General features: G+C 48.7%; 1 protein-coding gene across 1 annotated transcript in view; it reads left to right on the top strand.

Moving 5' to 3' along the window:
* The window catches only part of CNGB1 (cyclic nucleotide gated channel beta 1), a 113,097-nt gene extending 96,445 nt beyond the window's left edge, over positions 1-16,652 (top strand). Inside the window, 6 exon segments of the mRNA XM_021097533.1 lie at positions 2,728-2,782; positions 2,785-2,845; positions 3,100-3,246; positions 12,742-12,961; positions 16,064-16,226; positions 16,229-16,652. Of these exon segments, the coding sequence (XP_020953192.1) occupies positions 2,728-2,782; positions 2,785-2,845; positions 3,100-3,246; positions 12,742-12,961; positions 16,064-16,226; positions 16,229-16,350 (768 nt within the window). The 3' untranslated portion in view covers positions 16,351-16,652.

Below are 21,477 nucleotides of genomic sequence, written 5' to 3'. Positions count from 1 at the left end.
AGAGGGTTGGGAGCAATAGAGTTATTTGTCTGATGTTGGAGCCATTTCCTAGCTGTGCAGCCTTGGGAAAGTGGCTTGCCCTTTCTGAGTGTGACTCTTCTCATGGGTAAAGTAGGGAAATCAATAGTACCTCCCTCATGGGGGTGATCATGAGAACTGAAAAAGATGTGCATGCAGAGTTGGCACTGTAGCTGGCACAGAACTGGTGCCCTTGCTGTTGCTAGTATCCCTGTTGGCAATGCAGACTTCACTTCAGAGGAAGGAAAGTGGAGCAGGTGCTGCGGAGTTTGCAGGGGAGGCTGAAGTGAGCCCTTGGCAATTGTGTGTGAACGGCGCCCTCTGCTGACGGGTTTTGCTCTGTCACAGTCTCACTGAGACACCCACAGGCCACCCCCAGGACCTTCCCTGGGCTGGCTAGTGAGATGAAGGTGCGCTCTTTAGACCCCTCACATTTGGCCCTGCATCAAATTAGACACTGGGAGTTCCGTCGTGGCGCAGTGGTTCACGAATCTGACTAGGAACCATGAGGTTGCAGGTTTGATCCCTGGCCTTGCTCAGTGGGTTAAGGATCCGGTGTTGCCGTGAGCTGTGGTGTAGGTCGCAGACTGCAGACTTGGTTTAGATCTGGCATTGCTGTGGCTCTGGCGTAGGCCGGCAGCTGCAGCTCCATTTCAACCCCTAGCCTTGGAACCTCCATTTGCTGTGGAAGCGGCCCTAGAAAAGGCAAAAAGACCAAAAAAAAAAAAAAAAAAAAAAAAAGACACTGAAACAGGGAAACGAAACTTTCTTTTTGTTAAGAAGGCTGTGCATGTGTGAGATGCCCAGGAAACGTTTGTCAAATGAACCAAAAGCGTGAGCCACTTACCTGTCCTTGATCTTTCTCCCTTTTTTTTTTTTTTTGTCTTTTGCTATTATGTGGGCCGCTCTCGCGGCATATGGAGTTCCCAGGCTAAGGTCGAATCGGAGCTATAGCTGCCAGCCTATGCAGAGCACAGCAATGAGGATCCGAGCCGCTCGACCCCACACCCGCGGCAATGCGGATCATTAACCACTGAGCAGGCAGGGATCAACCGCACCTCATGGTTCTAGTGAGATTCGTTAACACTGCGCCACGACGGGAATCGACTTTCTTTAAGATGCAAGGGCCTGTGAGGGCATGAGGATTGGAAGATGCTGGGAGTTCCCTCTGTAGCACAGTGGCTTAAGGATCTGGCTTGTCTCTCTGGAGTCATCGGTTTGATCCCTGGCCCTGTGCAGTGGGTTAAGTTATGCTGTGATGTTGCTGCAGCTGTGGTATAGGTTGCAGCTCTGTCTTGGGTTTGATCCCTGGCCTGAAAACTTCCATTTGCCGTGCATGTGACCCAGAAAAATTAGAAAAAAAAAAAAAAAAAGGGATTGGGAGGTGCTGGCAGACTAGGTATTTTTTTCTCTCCTTTTTTTTTTTTTTTTTTTGTCTTTTCTAGAGCTGCACCTGCGGCATATGGAGGTTCCCAGGCTAGGGGTCTAATCAGAGCAACACCAGATCCGAGCCATATCTGCAATCTACACCACAGCTCACGGCAACGCTGGATCCTTAACCCACTGAGCAATGCCAGGGATTGAACTCACAACCGCATGGTTCCTAGTCGGATTCGTTAACCACTGAGCCACGACGGGAACTCCAGACTAGGTATTTCTGATTGCAGTCTGAAGCAAGCTATTCATTCATTCATTCTGTTTAATTTGGGATTAAGACCAGGGCTGCCGTGACAAAGCAGGCAAATGGAATGGCCTGAGTGACAGAAATGCGTTGTGTCGCAGTTCTGGAGGCCAGAGGTTCAGGACCCGAGTGCAGGTGTCTTCTGAGGACAGTGAGCAGAGATCTGCCCCAGCTGCTCGCCTTGGCTTGTAGATGACGGTCCACTCCCTGTATCTTTCACGTCGTCTTCCCTCTGTGCCCGTCCCTGTGCCCGAATGTCCCTTTATAAGGACAGCAGTCATGTCGGATTAGGGGCTCCCCCACCTCCAGCATGACCTCCTCCTCATTTAACCATTTACATCTGCAATGTCCCTCTTTCCAAAGAAGGTCACATCCCGAGGAGCTGGGGCTTAGGATTTCGGCAGGTGACTTTGGTGGGGGCAGGGGTGGGGGACGCAATTCAATTCACAACCGCCACGAGAACCATGAGCTCTGGAACCAGACAGCCTGGGTTCAAGTCCCAGCTCTGCCTTGGCAGTGTTTGTGACCTGGGGCAAAGAGCGCCTTCATCCGAGGCGGTTGAGAATTAAGCAGCTCGGTCACATTAAGCACTTAGAACAGCGCCTGGCGCAGAAAAGTACGGGCTACTCTCCTTCAAGTTGGTATCATTCCTATTTCAGTTAACAGATGTCTCCGGGCTCCTGTAGGATGCGGGGGAGGCTCAGAGGTCGGCTGACTGTGTGAACCGCTGTGAGCTTTTCCATGTGCCCCAGGCCTCCCTGGGTGTGTGTCACTGGGCATTAGCCGCATACAGGACACCTGTGCCTCCTAGCTTATCTAGCACGTTCCTTTCCATCACGCCGCTCAGTCCCCACCATAATCCTGGGGGTGGTCACTCTCCCCCATGCACAGAGAGGGACACTGAGGCCCGGAGGGGAAATGACTGTCCCCACCCCACATGCTATGTCAGTGGGAGGGCCGGACCCCAGCCCCTCTGGGCCCAGCCCTGCTGCCTCTGTGGCCGCTTTGAACACTTGTCTCTGTTTCAGGGGGAGATAGGCCGGGAGATGTACATCATCCAGGCGGGGCAGGTGCAGGTCCTGGGCGGCCCGATGGGAAGTCTGTGTTGGTGACGCTAAAAGCTGGATCTGTGTTTGGAGAAATAAGGTCAGAGCAGGGCGAAATGGGGGGCCCTGGGCAAGGCTGGGGAAGGGGGGGTGGCCAGTGGGTGGGACTATGTCCTTAAGGGCCCTTTAGTGGCTCTGATGAAACTGCTGGGGAGGAGCCCTAGCACCTGCTGACACAGGCAAGGTGGGCCGAGCTCGCTTCTGCGCGGTCCAGGCAGGGGTGATATGAAGATGCTCGTGTGATCAAAAGTGCAGCCTCTGAAGGGTCTCACCTCCCTCCCTTCTCTGCCCCAGCTTGCTGGCTGTTGGGGGCGGGAACCGGCGCACGGCTAACGTGGTGGCCCACGGCTTCACCAACCTCTTCATTCTGGATAAGAAGGACCTGAATGAAATTTTGGTGCATTATCCGGAATCTCAGAAGTTGCTCCGGAAGAAGGCCAGGTACGTTTTTGTTTTGTTTTGTTTTTTTCAACTGAAAGAAATTCATATATACTTTAGTGTCCATTTCTTTTCTTTTCTTTTTTTTTTGTCTTTTCTAGAGCCACTCCCGCGGCATATGGAGGTTCCCAGGCTAGGGGTCTAATTGGAGCTGTAGCCACCAGCCTACACCAGAGCCACTGCAATGCAGGATCTGAGCCGCATCTGCAACCTACTCCACAGCTCCCGCAACGCTGGATTCTTAACCCACTGAACAAGGCCAAGGGTCAACCACAACCTCATGGTTCCTAGTCAGATTCCTTAACCACTGAGCCACAACAGGAACTCCAGTGTCCATTTCTTAAAGACTGACTCTCACATGACCATAGCGCCCTCCTCATAATCAGGAAATTCAATACTGAAACAGTACTCTTATCTCATCCCTAATGCACAGTCAAATTTTATTAATTATCCCACTAGTGTCTTTTCCAGCTTTTCTTCCTTTCCGTTCCTGGATCCGCCGTTGTGTGATGTATAGTCTCCTTTGATTTGGGATCGAGGTTCTCAGCTTCTCCTGTCTTTAATGATTTTGACTTCTCTGCAGAGAGCAGGCCAGTTATTTTGTAGACTGTCCCTCCATTTAGGTTGATCTGGCATTTGCTCGTCGTTACCTTCAGGTTCCACATTTGAGGCAGGAGTGACTTAGGAGTGATGTAAGCCACACGAATCAGCTTTCTTCCTCTACTGGTGATTTTCACTCCTTCCCTTGATTCAAGTTCCTGCATTTTCTTTGCCATCGTGTGCAGCGGCTTGACGTGGGCTCTCAGGTCCCAGATCAGGGCTCGAACCTAGGCTGCAGTGGTGAAAGCAACACATCCTAACCTCTAGGCCACCAGGGAACTCCTGTAAAGTTTCTGCACTCTAAGACTACTGTTTTTCTCTTTGAAATGAATGAGTAAAGAGCGGGGACTCATGTTGAGACCACGTAGATTTCCTGTTCCCCATCTCACTTGCACTCCCTGGGTTCAGCCTCCATTGAGGGTTCCCTGCTATGACTGCCGTGATGGTTGCATAATGATAATTTTCTAATTCATCATGCTTTCTACATTTGTGAGCTTGCATTCTACTGTAAGAAAGAGCTTTTTTCTTTTTCTTTCGTTCTTTCTTTCTTGAGCCACACCAGGCGTATGGACATTCCCGGCTAGGGGTCCAATTGGAGCTGTAGCTGCCAGCCTATGCTGCAGCCATAGCAATGCCAGATCCAAGTTGCATCTGTGACCTACGCTGCAGCCTGTGGCAACACCACATCCTTAACCCACTAGGCGAGGCCAGGGATTGAACTCACATCCTCATGGATGCTAGTTGGTTTCTTAACCTGCTGAGCCACAACGGGAACTCCAAGGAAGAGCTTTCTTTTCTTTCCTGTTTGTGTGTTTATTCATTTATCCATTTATAACTATATGGATTTGCTTTAGTCCATGAATAGCCTGCTACAATCATTATTCTAATGCTCACATTACTCCGCATTGGCCTCTGGCACCTCTTCAGGCTGCTGGCCGTGCTCTTTTTGTTATGCTCCCATCACAGTTTAGCCCGTCCTGCTTCTAAGCACAATAAGATGCCCTGGACTCACCTTGTACTTTACTTGCTGCATCCCTGGAAATGGCTATTTCTCCAAGGAGGCTTGATTCCTTTTAGGGGAGAATGGTTTTTGAAACCAAGATCTGAGTACTAAGGCTCTCATTGCCACTGGGCCTCCATGCATGGCAGAGCTTGGAAATATACGCACATATACACCTGTATATATAAATGCAAATATAAACACATACATGTACATACATATGCATATATATCAACAACCATTTTTGTCTGTGTCTCTATCTTTGTTTGTATCTAACTTTTTTTTTTTTTTTTTTTTTGTATTTTAGGGCCACACCTGTGGCATATGGAAGTTCCCAGGCTAGGGGTTGAATCCGAATTGCAACCTACACCACAGCTCACAGCAACACCGGATCCTTAACCCACTGAGCGAGGCCAGGGATTGAAACCACATCCTCATGGATCCTAATTGGGCTCGTTAACCCCTGAGCCACGAAGAGAATGCCTATCTAATAGTTTTGATCCAGCATCACAGAGTTCATTCTAATCTCTTTCCATATTTGTAAATTCCTTTTCCAACACTGAAAAATTTGACTCCCTTTATCCTCATTACATTTATTCATGTGCTCAGTCCTACCATGGAGAGAAAGTAGCACTGGGATTCCTACCCCATGCTACTGGAAAGCAGAAAGGCTCCTGGATTTCCCTTTGTGGCTCAGCAGATTAAGAACCCGACTGGGATCCATGAGGATGGGGTGTGATCCCTGGTCTGCTCAGTGGATTAAGGACCTGGCATTGGCAGGATCTGTGGTGTAGGTCAGAGATGTGGCTCGGATCTGGCGTTGCTGTGACTGTAGCGTAGGCTGGTGGCTGCAACTCCAATTAGACCCCTAGCCTGGGAACTTCCATATGCCATGGGTATGGCCCTAAAAAGAAAAAATGAAGGAGAAGGAAAAGAAGAAGAAAAAGGGAGGGAGGGAAGAAGGAAGGAAGCCTTCTCAGCAGAGAGCAGCTCTTTCTGTCGTTAGCCTGTGTATCTACGATGTAGGTGTTGTGTTTAAAATCATCTGGATTGGTTCTCTCTTTTCCTCCCTTTATGGGGTGGATCTGTTTATTTGAAATATAGCTGGGGTCATGGGTTTCAGTTTGCATTCCATTTTAGGGTTCCCCCAGTCTGATCCTTACTGATTTTGGGGGTTTTGAGTATGTAGAACATCAACATGGCACAAAGCTACAAAACAGGTCCTTCCGAGAAGCACCCCAACTCCCCACCTTGCCACCCCCCATAGGTCCAATCCATTTTTTTTTTTTTTTTTTTTTTTTTTTTTTTTTTTTTTTTTTTTTTTTTTTTTTTTTTTTTTTTGGGGTCCCGCTATTTAGCTAGGTTGAATCGCACTGTAGCCACCCAAGCACACAATGCAGGATCCGACCGTCTGCAACTACACCACAGCTCACGCCGGATCGAACCCACCAACCCCCCACCCTGTTCCACACGACCCGCCACAGGAGTCCCAATCCCATTAATTTCTGCTTTGTTCTCTCGTGTTTGCTTTTGCAAAAATAGGCAGATTTGTGAATATGTTATTTCCCTTTCTGTCTTACACAAAAGGTAGGCTGCTTTTGCACTTGATTTTTTTTCACATGACGATAAATCCCGAAACACATTCTTTATCAGTCCAGACAGTTTCCTCATTCCTTTTGACAACTGCCAAGCATTCCTATGAATGGCATTAGGTTACTTCCAATATTTTGCAATTATAGGAGTTCCCGTCATGGTGCAGTGGAAGTGAATCCGACCGGGAACCATAAGGTTGCAGGTTCGATCCCTGGCTTTGCTCAGTGGGTTAAGGATCGGGTGTTGCTGCGAGCTGTGGTGTAGGTTGAAGACGCGGCTTGGATCTGGCGTTGCTGTGGCTGTGGTGTATGTAAGCTGGCAGCTGTAGCTCCGATTGGACCCCTAGCCTGGGAACCTCCATATGCCACGGGTGCAGCCCTAAAAAGCAGAGAAAAAAAAATTGCAGTTATAAATAGTGCTGTAATGAATAATCTCGTGCATCTGTATTTTGTATTGCTAGGGAGTGGGTCTTTTTTTTTTTTTTTTGTCTTTTTGCTATTTCTTGGGCCACTCCCGTGGCATATGGAGGTTCCCAGGCTAGGGGTCCAATCGGAGCTGTAGTCTCTGGCCTACGCCAGAGCCACAGCAACGCGAGATCCGAGCCGCGTCTGTAACCTACACCACAGCTCACGGCAACGCCGGATCGTTAACCCACTGAGCAAGGGCAGGGACCGAACCCTCAACCTCATGGTTCCTACTCGGATTCGTTAACCACTGTGCCACGACGGGAACTGCGGTCTTTTTTTTTTTTTTTTTTTTTTTTAAGAAAAGCAGGTTTTTGCTTTCAAACCCTTAAGATCAGGTTTATTTGGTTTTTTTAAATGATTTTTTTCCCCATTATAGTTGGTTTACAGTGTTCTGTCAATTTTCTACTGTACAGCAACGTGACCGTGTCATACATACATACATACATATATTCTTTTTCTCACATTATCTTCCGTCATGCTCCATCACAAATGACTAGATATAGTTCCCTGTGTTATACAGCAGGATTTCATTGCTTATCTATTCCAAAGGCAATAGTTTGCATCTCTTAACCCCAGACTCCCTGTCCATCCCATTCCCTCCCCCTCCCCCTTACAACCACAAGTCTGTTCTCCAAGTCCATGCATTTCTTTTCTGTGGAAAGGTTCATTTATGCCATATATTAGATTCCAGGTATAAGTGATATCATATGATACTTGTCTTTCTCTTTCTGACTTACTTAGTATGAGAGTCTCTAGTTCCATCCATGTTGCAAGATCAGGTTTCATTTTAATTAAAAACATTTTTTTAAAAAATTGTGGCCGCGCCCACAGCATGCAGAAGTTCCTGGGCCAGAGACTGAACCTGAGCCACAGCAATAACTTGAGCCACCGCAGTGACAGTGCTGAGTCCCTAACCACTAGGCTACCAGGGAACTCCAAGATCAGAGTTTTTAATTGAGTGAGAGAGTCAGCTTGATGTGGGAGGAAATGCACAATAGGCTTGGGAGGCTGATAGGGCTCAAATCTGCCCATGTGCAGTCCTGGCTGTGTGACCTTGGAAAATTTATCCTACTTTTCCAGCTCAGTGTCTCTACTGTAAAATAAAGGTAATTACCCTGTTGCAGGACAACAAAGTAAGCAGCGTCGATCAGGGGTGGATGCCAGTGTTGCCAGCAGGGGGCCTGGCACACAGGAGAGCTCAGGACATGTTAATATTTGTTCCTCTTTATCCATTACATTCTCTCTATAATTTTCCCATGGGGTAAAACCTCTTTAGTCCCCCTCTCTGGCATTTCCTCTCTTGCCTTTTATCACCTATTCCCATTTTCCACTTCAGTCACCGTAAATAAACTGCACAGAGAGTGGTCGTGATAAAGAGAACAAACTCACTAGCACCTGTTCAGAAGCACCATACTTCATTAAGCATATAGCTCAGGGCCCTGGGGACACAGCAGGGACCAAACAAAGCTTGCATTCTAGTCGGAGAGACCAACCCTAGAGAAGTGGATGTCTGTGATGTGTCAGCTGGGGATAAAGGCCAGAAGGATGCATAAAGCCCCATGAGGAGACAGAGGTGATGGAGGGAGCTGTGCAAGATAAGTTGGTCAGGAAAAGCCATTCTGAGGAGGTGGCACGTTAGCTGAGACCTGCACAGAGTGAGGGAGTGAGCTGGGGAACTGCCTGCAGGGAAAAGCATTCTAGAAAGAGGGAACAGCATGTGCAAGGGCCCTGGGGAGGCACAGACTCAGTGTTACATGCAGACCAGCAAGAAAAGGAACTTGATGTGGGATGGAAGAATTGGAGGAGGGAGATTGGGTAGGACCTTGTAGGTGAGCTCTTGCAGTGGTTTTGGCTTTTGCTCCGAGAGAGATGGAAGCTATGCAAGGTTTTACACTGAGGACTGACTTAACGGTGACTCAGGTTTTTACGGGATCTCTTTGGCAGCTCCCAGGTGAGTGGATGCCGTGTTGGCCTTAGATCATAATACATATAAGGCACTGGGAAGGAAGCTGCCCCATAACTCATCTTACCTGGCTGCTCTTGGAGAAGCTTCAAGTCCCTGGAACAGCTGGTCTACCTGAGCTTCTCCACAAAGTCTGCCCACCCCCCCTATCCTCCTGAGGGACAGGGACCTACGGTCAATCCTCATTATTCACGGATTCTATATTTGCAATTCACCTACTCACTGAAATAGCGAAAATTTTTTATAACCCCAAATCAGGACTCAAGGGCCTACATGGACATTCACAGCCATGCACATAGCGGCAAAAAATTTGAGTCACCCGAATGGCACGTTCCTGCTAAAGCCGAAGAGGGCGATGCTCTGCCCTCTTGTTTCGCCTCATATTGCGAACAACTATCGTTCTGTGGCTCCCTAGGTGCTACATTTTTCACATTTTTGTCATTTTTGGTGATTTTCCTGTTAAAATGGCCCCAGATGTATTGCTGAAATGTGTGTTGCCATATACAGGCCTGAGTTAGCCGAGTGTTCCTTGTTTTTTGTTTTGTTTTGTTTTGCTTTTTAGGGCTGCACCTATGGCACATGGAAGTTCCCAGGCTACGGGCCCACCTATGGTTCCCAGGCCAGCCTATACCACAGCCACTGCAACACTAGATCCGAGCCACATCTAAGACCAACGCCCCAGCTCATGGTAACACCGGATCCTTAATCTACTGATCAAGGCCAGGGATGGCACCCGCATCCTCATGGATTCTAGTGGGGTTTGTAACCCGCTGAACCACAATGGGAACTCCCCAAGCGTTCATTGTAAATGAATCAATGATATATATTACATAAGATGTCTTTAAACAGAAACACACATAAGACAAAGTTAGGTAGTGATTAGCGGATGAAAATATTGTGTCGAGAGGCTCGTGGTCACTGAACCCTGGATTTCCCCGGTAGTGATGGTTCAGTAGTCACTCATTCAGTGTCTACAAGGACTTTCTAGAACTTGATGTCCACAGATAAAGAGAACTGACTGTTGATGTCTGAGACGGAGTACCAGCTTCCCCCCGCTCCCGCTCGCCCCCTGCCAGAGGAGCACGGCTCAGAAAAGCCACGCTCAGAGCTGCCAGCCTGTTCCTCTGGCTGGCATGGGTGGTGCAGTGATAGAATTCTCGCCTGCCATTCCTCTGGCTGGGTTAGGTATAGGTTTGGCAAGTCAGCCAGGATGCCCGTTTATGCTGGCGTGAGGCAGCCGGAGCGGGGAGAGGGGGCTGTGGCTCAGGTTTTCAGAGAGGCTGGCTCTCTGGACAGACAAGCTGAAGGGAGAAGCGGGGTGTCCCAAAGGAGCTCTGCCCATCGGAGGAGAGGTGGGGCCAAGAACCATAGGGCCTAGGGCTGTCAGACTGGGGGAGAGCCACACGTGGGCTTCTGTCCAACTCCCCACTTTGCCGATGGGGGATCTGAGGCCCCAAAGCATTGAGATGCTCAGCTCTCCGGCGTGAATTACACAGTAATTAGAGTGAGACGCGTGCCAACTGAAAATGAGGATAAATGTCCTTAATCGGGCACTGTCCCACAAGCCAGCTCAGTGTTTCAAAACAGAGACAGCCATTAGCAATCAGCCAGGATCCTTCGTGTCACTGGAGTAACCACGCAGAGCTTCTTGCTGACCTCCGTGCTGTGAATTATGGATTCAAAGAACACAGGTGACAGTGCCGGCCTGTAAAAGGCCTCGGATGAATTGTCATGTTTGGGGTCTCCTGGGGGAGGCCCTGCTAGAAAATGCAAGTCTTGGGCAGTTAATATCAATATGCACAATTTCAATCCATTGCCTCTGATTAGATAAGCAGCCGGTAATGGCCTCATTTTTAAACAAACAAGTTTTGCCTGAACCCTGATGAATGAATTTGCCAATTAGTAGTCTAGACCCGCTAGATTGCAGGCAAAACTCATTTGTTCTGTGCCAAACCACTCATGGCATGTTTGTTGTGTGAACAATTCCTTACACAAGGCTGGGGCTCTCTTTGATGGAAAATTCTCTCCTCATTTAGAGAAGCAGGGTGGTAGATTGCACTTAGATCTGGGTTATGATTCTGTCTTACCCCTTCCTACAACCCCTCCCCTCTGAGCCTCAGTTTCCCCATCTCTTCCAGGGACAATAATCCCAGCCCTTTCCAGGTCAGAGTATTGTCAGCGTCTAAGAATATAATGACCATGACACTGCTTTGTAATCGCTAAGTCCTGGGGTGCTGGGATCCAAGGTGTGGGGTCGAATTCTAGTTCTGCCACTTCCTAGCTGTGTGGCCTCGGGAAAGTTACTCAGCCCCACTGGAATTCCACACCCTCATTTGAAATGAGGGAGGATAATAGGACCTACCTGCTAGGATGACCGTGACACTGAAGGACAGAGTGGGTATCTGTCAACATCCTGCATAACAATGTTACCTCCGATTGAGTAGATTAAAACCACAAATGTTGGAGTTCCTGTCGTGGCTCATCAGAAACAAATTTGACTACTTTCCAAGAGGATTCAGGTTTGACCCCTGGCCTCACCCAGTGGGTTAAGGATCTGGCATTGCCATGAACTGTGGTGTAGGTCACAGATGCACCTTGGATCTGGCATGGCTATGGCTGTGGTGTAGGCTGGCAGCTACACCTCTGATTCATCCCCTAGGCTGAGAACCTCCTTATGTCATGGGTGTGGCCCTAAAAACAAACAAAAAACCCCACAAATGTTTATTATCTCAGAGTTTCTATGGGTCAGATGTCTGGGGCCGGCTTAGGCGGGTCCCCTACAAGGCAGTAATCAAGGTGTGGCCAGAGCTGGGTCTCATTTCAAGTCTCGACTGGGGAAAAATCTGCCTGCGAGGTCCCGTGGTTGTTGGCGGAATTTAGTTCCTTGGGGCTTTGGGACTGGGGGCCTCTGTTCCCAGCTAGTCTTTGGCCAGTGGCTGCCCTCAGATCTTGCCATGTAGGCCTCTCCCAACGTGGCCACTTGCTTCATCAAAACCAGCAAGGGAGAGTGTCTCCTTGCAAGACAGAGGCCACGTTCCTATGGGACACAGTCACAAAAGTGACATTTGATCACCCTGGCATCCATTGGTGGAAGCAAGTCACATGTCCCACCACCTTCAGGGGAGGGGGTCGCACAGAAGTGTGAACACCAGGAAGGGGGATCACTGGGGTCACCAAAGAATGCCTGCCTGTGAACGACTGAGCCCAGGGCCCGACCTGTACAGACACTTAGTGTTGACACTGGTGATGACGATGGTGAAATGACAGTGAAGCAAAAGGAGAAGCAAAAGCTTGGGCTCTTTGTCTTCTGGGCATCCTATTTCTGATTCCATATATCAAAGCATCCTGCATCATTTCCTGTGTGACCTCAGAAAATTCACTCAACCTCTCTGAGCCTCATCTGTAACTTAAGGCAGTGAAAACCCACATCATTGTGGTTGTTCTGATCGTTCAGTGAGATCTAATGCCTGGGCTCAGAAAAGGAGCTCAAGAACTGTTAGTCAAGGAGTTCCCTTCGTGGCTCAGCAGTAACGACCTCAACTAGTATCCATGAGGATGTGGGTTTGATCCCTGGCCCTGCTCAGTGGGTTAAGGATCTGGTGTTGCTGTGAGCTGTGGTGTAGGTCCCAGACATGGCTTGGATCCGGCGTTGCTGTGGCTGTGGTGTAGGCCGGCAGCTGTAGCTCCAATTCGACCCTTAGCCTGGGAACTTCCATATACTGCAAGTGCGACCCTAAAGAGACAAAAACAAAAACCAAAAACCTGTTAGCCAAAATGACCACCATCACACAACTCCATGAAAGGGCTCTGGCAAAGGAGGCTTTCTTTTCTCCCAGAGCTCGCTGGTGATACCATTGGACTTTGCTTTCTTGCAGGCGAATGCTGAGAAATAACAACAAGCCCAAGGAGAAGAGCGTGCTCATCCTTCCTCCGCGGGCGGGCACCCCCAAGCTCTTCAACGCCGCCCTGGCCGCAGCAGGCAAGCTGGGCGGCGCCAAGGGGGCCAAAGGCGGCAAGCTTGCCCACCTCAGGGCCCGACTGAAGGAGCTGGCTGCGCTGGAGGCTGCTGCAAGACAGCAGCAGCAGCTGGAACAGGTAATGCGGCTGCAGACCCAGCTACCAGGTCTATTTCAACCACAGGCCCGCAAGAAGGCCTAGGGGTCCCCACATTCAATTTTAGGGAATACTCATCCTTCTTCGCATGGTCAGGATCATTTGGTTGCAAGCAACAGGATTGCAAGTGACAGTGACAGCTCAAATTAGCTTGAAACAATTGGGAATTTCTTGGGACAAGTCATTGAAAAGTTCAGGCAAGCCTGGATCTAAAAATTCAGATGATGCCAACAAGATGGGTTCTGGCATACTGTTATCTCTGCTTCCCCTGGGGATGGCTCCACTCCCAGGCAGGCCCCCAAGAATTTAAGATGACACCCCCCCAAGATTACATTCTCCTGGCTGAGCAACTCCCACAGAAATGAAAGTTCTTCTTGGAGTTCCCACTGTGGCAAAACAGGATCAGTGGTGTTTTGTGAGCACTGAGAGCCAGGTTCAATCCCTGGCCCAGCACAGTGGGTTAAGGTTCTGGTGCTGCCGCAGCTGTGGCTTAGGTTGCAGCTGTGGCTTGGATCTGATCCCTGGTCCAGGAGCTCTGTATGCCCCAGGTGGAAGAAAGAAGGAGAGAAAGAAAGAAAAGAGAGAGAGAGAGAGACGGACAGACAGACAGACAGACAGACAGAAAGAAAGTTCTTTTTTCCCAGTAGTTCCAGCAAAAAGTCCCAGCACTCACAGTCATTGGACAGAATCAGGTCATATGTCAGTACTGCAGCCACTTAATGTGGCACTCTGGAGGGGGGAGGGGGCGCTGGCTGGACCGAGGGTTGGGGTTGCTCCCCCATAGGGTGCTGCTACAGAGGTAGGAGTCCTGGGTGTGGGCAGGGACTGTCTGTCTGGAGATGACAGTGATGTTGTCATACTCAATGTTGTGTCTGTGACAATTTAAAAGGTTTGAAAAACCAAGGCAACAGGCACAGTGCCAATAGTCCCCGCCTCCATAAAATCTAAAGGGAATTTTAAAATTAGTTCTGGGATGTTTTTCTGTGACTAATGCCAAGAATGCCAATTAGAATGATTGCACTAATTATGACTGCTCATGACTGTCCTTTAGGGAGGCTGCTGGGAAAGGAGGGTGGGGTGAGGCAGGATCTCAGTGGCAGAGAGGGGCTGGTGGTTGGCATGACAGAATTCAAAGGAGCCCCGTGGACTCGGTCTCAGTCCATGCTGGGGGAATTCCCGTTGTGGCTCAGCAGTAATGAACCCAACTAGTATCCATGAGGATGCAGGTTTGATCCCTGGCCTCGCTCAGTGGGTTAAGGACCCAGTGTTGCCGTGAGTTGGGTATAGGTCACAGATATGACCCAGATCCCGTTTTGCTGTGGCTGTGGCAATTGGCAGCTACAGTTCCAATGTGGCCCCTAGCTGGGAACTTCTATGTGCTGCGGGTGCAGCCCTAAAAAGAAAAAAAAAAAAAAAAAAAAAAAAAAAATTCCAGGCTGGGGTTAGAGTCTAGGAGACGAATCCAGAGGTCATTTGGCAGAAGGAATCTGGAGAGTGACACTAGTCACCCGGGGTTCCAAGACATTTTTCAGATACAGCCACCAGTGGCCCCAGATTAAGGACAGATGTGATTGGTTCACCAACTGCCAAGGGCAGGGTAAAGCTGGCAAGTTGGGGTCTTTAGTGCTGGCCGGTGTGCGGGGCTGAGTGGCCTTGAACAACAAGAGCGTTCTCAGTACAGTGAAAGGTTTCATCTGAAATGGGGCTTGCTGCTTCTAAGTGGCTTGGAGACCTGAGTTACATCTGCATGTGTGTTCTCATCAAAGGCAGTTTTAGAACAACCTGGGCAGAAAGGCAGCTTGCAGGAATTCTTAAACAGCCGTCTAAAGACCCAGGTCCAAATCCTGGCTCTGTCACCACCAGCCCCTGTGTCTGGGGGAAGCTCCTCCAGGTCCTGGGAGCCGGATTACTCGTGGCTGCCACATGGGTGGCAGAGATGAAGCAGGATACTTTTATAAAAGCATGTGAAACATGGCGAAGCCTTGGACCAACCTTCCTGTGATCCTTCTGGCTCCCTTCACAGCAGGATGCTTCCAGAAGATCCCATGATGGGCACCACCTGGACCTCCTGCCCTGGAAGTGTGTGGTCAGAGTTGAGAGTGGACAGGAGAGCAGGGGACAGGTGCACAAACCATGTAGAAACCCCGAGACAGAGGGAGCAGCTGTCCCCAGAGCTGCCTTGGGTTCTAGGAGCATCTTGGCTCCCCCTGTCCCAATGCCCTCCTTCAGCACCTCTGATTTGAGCAGATTTCAAGGGGTCACTATTCCTCATAAGTGCACCGATTTCTCTCACTTTAAACTTTCCAGGGACCATCCAGGTTCCTCCCCTGGAGGCTGCTCCCTCCCCAGGTTCCTCCCAGGCCGAGATGGAGTCAGACAGAGCAGGAGGGGCTGTGGGTAGCTATCCACAAAGGCTTGGGTTTTCATCCAGTTCCTAATCAAATCCATAGGGACCCCATCCATGGGAACCCTGCAGGCTGGAAGCTGGAGGTACCCACCAAGTCCCCAAACACAGGGGCTCAGCTCAGCCTAAGGCCGGTGGTACCCAGCCCCTTCTTCCACTGGGGGTCTCAACCTTTGAGTCCTTCCAGAAAAGGAGCCAGGCCAAAGCTGCTCCTGCCTTCATCAGCTTTTCCCTTCTTTGCTTAGAGTTTTTCTCATGCACCTGGGAGCCCCAGCCCTGGTAACCGGCAGGACGGGTGGCGCTGAGCTTTGCAGAGGCCTTGGTGGCGCCCCCTCCTGGTCATAGTCTTTCCTCCCTCTATAGCTCAGTGACCAGTGATGGACCTCTTCTGTTGAGCCAGCAGCTCCACTCTGGCTTCTAGCCCGGCAACTCTACAGAGACCTAAAACATCCCAAAGACCCTCCACCAAATCCAACCGAGACTTTAATCCTTCAGGTTCTCCTTAAGATATTGTTTCTACCCAATAATCCTGATACAGCTCCACCCAACCCTCCAGCTATGGGACTTCACCACTGAGCGCTCTCTTCCTCTTCAGGGATCCAGAAGGGGGGGAACCGGGAAGTGTCCGAGCCCCCCTCCAAGCACCCTCTGCCTCACCAGTCGCTCTTTCCGAATTTCAGGCCAAGAGCTTAGAAGATGCTGCCGGAGAGGGAGGCTCAGCTGCCCCAGAGCAGCCCAGAGAGGAGGGCTCGGCCGCCCCAGAGCAGCCTGCGCCCCCGGAGCCCCCTGCCCCGCGCTCTCCATCACCCGCCTCCCAGGGGAGGCCGGAGGGAGACAAGGAGGGCGCGCCGGGCCGGAGGAGCACTCGGTGCGGATCCACGTGAGCCCGGGGCCGGATCCCGATGAGCAGATCCTGTCGGTGGAGATCCCCGAGGAGAAGGAGGAGGAGAAGAAAGAGGAAGAGTGAGGCAGCCACTAGCGAGCTACCCCCCACCCCTGTAGTTTGCCCCCCCCCCACCTGCGTCACCACATGCTCTGCTCCCTGAAGCCAAGATCCTCGTCCTCAGTAGTGGCCTCAGTGGTTCTCCCTTAAAGGCTCCACCGGTGCTCCTGCCCTGGCATCAGCTTCTCCCGCGGCTGGTCTTGAAATGAACAAACTTCAGAGTGTTTGTGCCCCAGAGTTCCCACCGTCGCTAGAGAATCCTACCACCCCCTAACTGTTATCTTCTTTTTTTTCTTTTTTTTTTTTTTGGTCTTTTTGCTATTTCTTGGGCCGCTCCCGTGGCACATGGAGGTTCCCAGGCTAGGGATCTAATCGGAGCTGTAGCCACCAGCCTACACCAGAGCCACAGCAACGCGGGATCCGTGCCTCGTCTGCAACCTACACCACAGCTCAAGTGAACGCCAGATCCTTAACCCACTGAGCAAGGGCAGGGATGGAACCCTCAACCTCATGGTTCTTGGTCGGATTCATTAACTGCAGCACCATGACAGGAACTCCAACTGTTATCATTTTTAAGAACTAAGCACTTTTCCGTGGGGCATCAACACATGGGGAGCCTTGTTGGAGAAGTCGGGCGTTGTTGGATGTTTGGGTTTTGCCCTCAGCAATTTGTCTCCCACGTTACAAGACTGCAAAACATTTCTGGCAGAAGGGAGGGCACTTATGCTGTTCCTTTGACTAAGTGGGAGCGATGGCACCTCTGACCCATGCTGCTTCTCTTTGCTGGGCAGTCACATTAGGACTGTGATGCTTCTTAGGATAGTTAGCGCTTGTCTCCCCCAGACTATATTCCGTTCCCAGAGATGCTGTTATCCCAGAACAGATCCGGTGGAAATGGCTTACTGGCCAGCAGCCCCCTTGCCAGTTACCCAGTCCTCCTCAGCAGGGGTTAATCTATTACTTGCTTTTGACACCCTTGCTGTAGAAATGATAGCAGCAACTTCCATTAAGCCTGGAAGATGGAATCTCATGGCTAATACCACTGAAGTTTCTGAGGTTTCTTTAGATTGTCATATTGCTTTTATTTTTATTTTGCTTTTTTTAGGGCTGCACCTGCAGCATATGGAAGTGCCCAGGCTAGGGGGTGAACTGGAGCTGCAGCTGCCGGCCTACACCACAGCCACAGCAACACCAGATCTGAGTTGTGTTTGCAACCTACACCACAGCTCACAGCAATGCCAGATCCTTAACCCACTGAGTGAGGCCAGGGATTGAACCCAGTGTCCTCATGGATGCTAGCTGGGTTTGTAACCGGATGAGCTACAATGGGAACTCCAGTCATTTTGCTTTTATGGTTTAAAAAAAAGGAAAAGAATCACTCCATCAAATGAATATTTATTGAGAGGATTGTATTTGCACACAGAATGGCTCTTGGGGGAGCAGGTGATTAAAAACAAAAAGCTGTATTGGACCATTTGTTTCCATCAGCAACAATGAACACAAAAGATCTGGCATTCCAATAGGTCCTGTCCATTTTATACAAAATTATGGGAACATGGTCAACTGCTAAAGGGGACTTTGAAGGTCAGTAAAGGAATGGTTTTTTGTTTTTTTGTTTCTTTGTTTTTTTTTTTTCCCATCCAACTAAAAGCAGCACCTTCATTTCTCCCATGGAAAAAAGTAACCAAATGGGAATTTCCAGGCTGGTCTAAGCATTTCCAAATCCCAGGGTAGCAAACAGATTCATCTAGTCTATGACATGTCATGTGATCATATTGAATATAGTGGCGAGCAGTGTTATTATTTTACCCTTTGAAGAAGTTTTCATTCTTTGTAAAGATAATAACATATTTACATGTGTACAAAAGAACATCTACTAAAACTTCGCCCAGAAGTTACCTTGTGGCACAGCAGGTTAAGGACCCAGTGTTGCCACAGCTGTGGTGCGGGTCGCAACTGTGATGCCCGTGCCCGTTCCATCCTTGGCCCAGGAACTTCCACATGCTGCAGGTGCAGTCAAAAAAAAAAAAAAAAAAAAAAAAGAAAGAAATATTCTCCTTCTTACTCCAGATGCCCAACCTTCCTGGTTCTCTTCCTGGAAGCAACCATGGTTATCAGTTTCTTGTTTATTCTTTCAGAGACATTTTTAAGCTCCCATAAGGAAATATGTAAATTTATTTTTGTTTCCTTCCTCCCCCCCCTTCCTTCCTTCCTTTTCACCAATGGCAACATATTAGAGCTGCTGTTATTTTTCACTTGATTTATTTGGGAGATTGTTTCCTATCAGCACATAAAGGGCAAGCTTATTTTTTCATGACTGCAGTCTAGTCCATTGTATGGACATATCATAACATTTAACCATTTCCCATTGATAGACAGTGGTACTATTTCCAATGTTATGCTGTTAATGCTGCAGCTAAAAAATACTATATAGGAGTTCCTGTCGTGGCTCAGTGATTAATGAATCCAACTAGGAACCATGAGGATGCGGGTTCTATCCCTGGCCTCGCTCAGTGGGTTAAGATCTGTATCGCCGTGAGCTGTGGTGTAGGTTGCAGATGTGGCTCAGATCCCGTGCTGCTGTGGCTCTGGCGTAGGATGGCAGCTACAGCTCCGATTTGACCCTTAGCCCGGGAACCTCCACATGCTGTGGGTGCGGCCCTAGAAAAGACGACAAAAAAAAAAAAAATTGTACAGACATAATTTCACTGGTAAACACAGTTTTTAAATAGAAGTCTGGAGGTTTGGGCTAATTTTTTTCCCCATTCCTCAGTGTCATATTTGCAGTGTATATTCTATGATCCAAGCATAGAATATGCTTCCATCTCTAGCAAGTATTTTAGATGTATCAAAAAGGAAACATATTGCCCTTCAGTGGATGGCAGAATGTTTCAAGGACAATTTCACTGTGAGCTCCTACTTAGTAAGAAATCTTTTTTACATGAATATACGTATTCTTTTAGATGTCAACCCTTGAATGTGTACTGCTTATTATATGAAGTGAGAGATTCTTGAAGTTCCCAAGAACTGCCCTAGAAAGAAAATTGATTTTGAAATGAGATGATCAGTGTCTTCATTTCCCTGAGAAATCTCATAAAACTGGACACTCCACAAACTTTAGGTACTAGAGAAATTGAATGTGAGGCTGACACTATTCTCCAATGGAATGGAACTGGTTGATGGCCAAGATATGGATGGTACAGGTCAGGCATATTACCATTCTGCAGCTGAAACAGGACTTTTGTTTGTATATGTTGAATCTCTGCTAATTAAAATGTCTCAACACGTCCTGCATTGGGGTAGAAAATGAACAGCAAGTTATTTTTTTAACTACATAAATATTTTCAATAAAATTAAAAGCAAGAAGCTGTTTTACATTTCATTATCCAAATGTATTCAGCTACCTGGAATATTTTCATCTGTTTTCTTAGTAAACATCAATACTCTGTGTGCACTCTGGCTTTCATCCTCATATAATGCATTTTAATTAAAAGTATTTAGACAAAGATTCCTGGCTTGTGGCTTCATTTCAAAAACTGACCAAGCATAACAGACCCTTTTGTGAGAAAAACAGAGTTTTATTTTCTGGCTCAGGCTCACTAGCTGGTCTCCTATTGACATCCTTGGGGCCAGAATCCATCCTGTATTCCTATTGCTGGAGTGATACCTTAGCCCTGTAACGTTCCTTAGCAACCTGCCCCTAGGAGTCTAAGTCCCTCAAAAACAGACCTTTTAGGAGTTCCTGTTGTGGCTCAGCAGGTTATGAACCTGACTAGTATCCATGAGGATGCAGGTTTGATCCCTGCCCTTGCTCAGTGGGTTAAGGATCTGAGGTTGCTGTGGACTGTGGTGTAGGTTGCAGGTGTGGCTCAGATTCTGTGTGGCTGTGGCATTGGCTGGCAGCTGCAGCTCCAATTGGACCCCTAGACTGGGAACTTCCATATGCCACAGGTATGACCCCAAAAAGCAAAACACAAAACAAAACAGCTCTTTTGTGTCTGGCTTTTCCAAGCCCACTGCCTACAGTTTCCCCAACCTCATCAGACTTGTCCTAATGCCGCCACTTCCGAGTGGCTGTGGATTGGCTTAGCTTCCAGTCCCAGCTTGACTGTCTACCATGGGTAACCTCGACATCTGAGACCAAGTTCCTCATGGAGATAATACACTGCACCATTAAAGGGCCATCGAGATGATCAAACACTAGACTGGCATTGCCAGTCTGAATGGGCACGTGGAATAAAGCCAGCATGCCACCCCCTACTCGGCCACTGTTGGAGTAGAACAGAAGCCCCCTCAGAACTCTGTCTTCTCTGAACTCTGCCTCTGCCCGGGGTTTACACACAGAAGGAATGCGATCACCTCTTTCTTTGCTCTTTAACTGAGAGTTTGTACAAAGGCCTGGACCAATGTGAATTATTACAACATAAATCACAGCTCTCCCCACCATCCATGGATGTCTTTAATCCAACTTCATACAAAAACAGACCCTAAAACACCCAACTAAGGCTTCCTCTCCTGTGGCAGTCAATCCATCGGGGCTAGGCCCAGGGCAGGCTTGATGGGTGTGTGACTCATGAAGTCACACACGTGAAATCACACGTGGCCCTGTCACCATTTTTAAGTTCTTTTCTTTTTACAGCTGCACTTGCAACATATGGAAGTTCCTGGGCTAGCAATTGAATCAGAGCTGAAATTGCCAGCCTACACCATAGCCACAGCAACATGGGATGGGAGCTGCCTCTGCAACCTACGCTACAGCTTACAGCAACGCCGGATCCTTAACTCACTGAGTGAGGCCAGGGATCAAACTGCAATCTTCACAGAGACAATGCTGGGTCCTTAACCGGCTGAGCCAATAGGAACTCCCATTTTAATTCTTTTTTTTTTTTTTTTTTTTGGCCTTTTTAGGACCACACCCGCAGCATATGGAAGTTCCCAGGCTGGGAGTTGAGTCAGAGCCATAGCCACTGGCCTACACCACAGCCACAGCAACCCCGATCTTTAACCCACTGAGTGAGGCCAGGGATTGAACTCATGTCCTCGTGGATACTAGTTGGGTTCATTTCTGCTGAGCCAGGATGGAAATTCCCCCATCTTAAAATTCATAATTTGTAAACAAGGTTCTCACATTTTTATTTTCACTGGGCCCCA

The sequence above is a fragment of the Sus scrofa genome, chromosome 6, assembly GCF_000003025.6.
Source record: "Sus scrofa isolate TJ Tabasco breed Duroc chromosome 6, Sscrofa11.1, whole genome shotgun sequence".
In the NCBI taxonomy this organism is placed as follows: Eukaryota; Metazoa; Chordata; class Mammalia; order Artiodactyla; family Suidae; genus Sus; species Sus scrofa.
The sequence above is the reverse complement of the archived record's forward strand: the minus strand, read 5'-3'. Positions and strand labels throughout refer to the sequence as shown.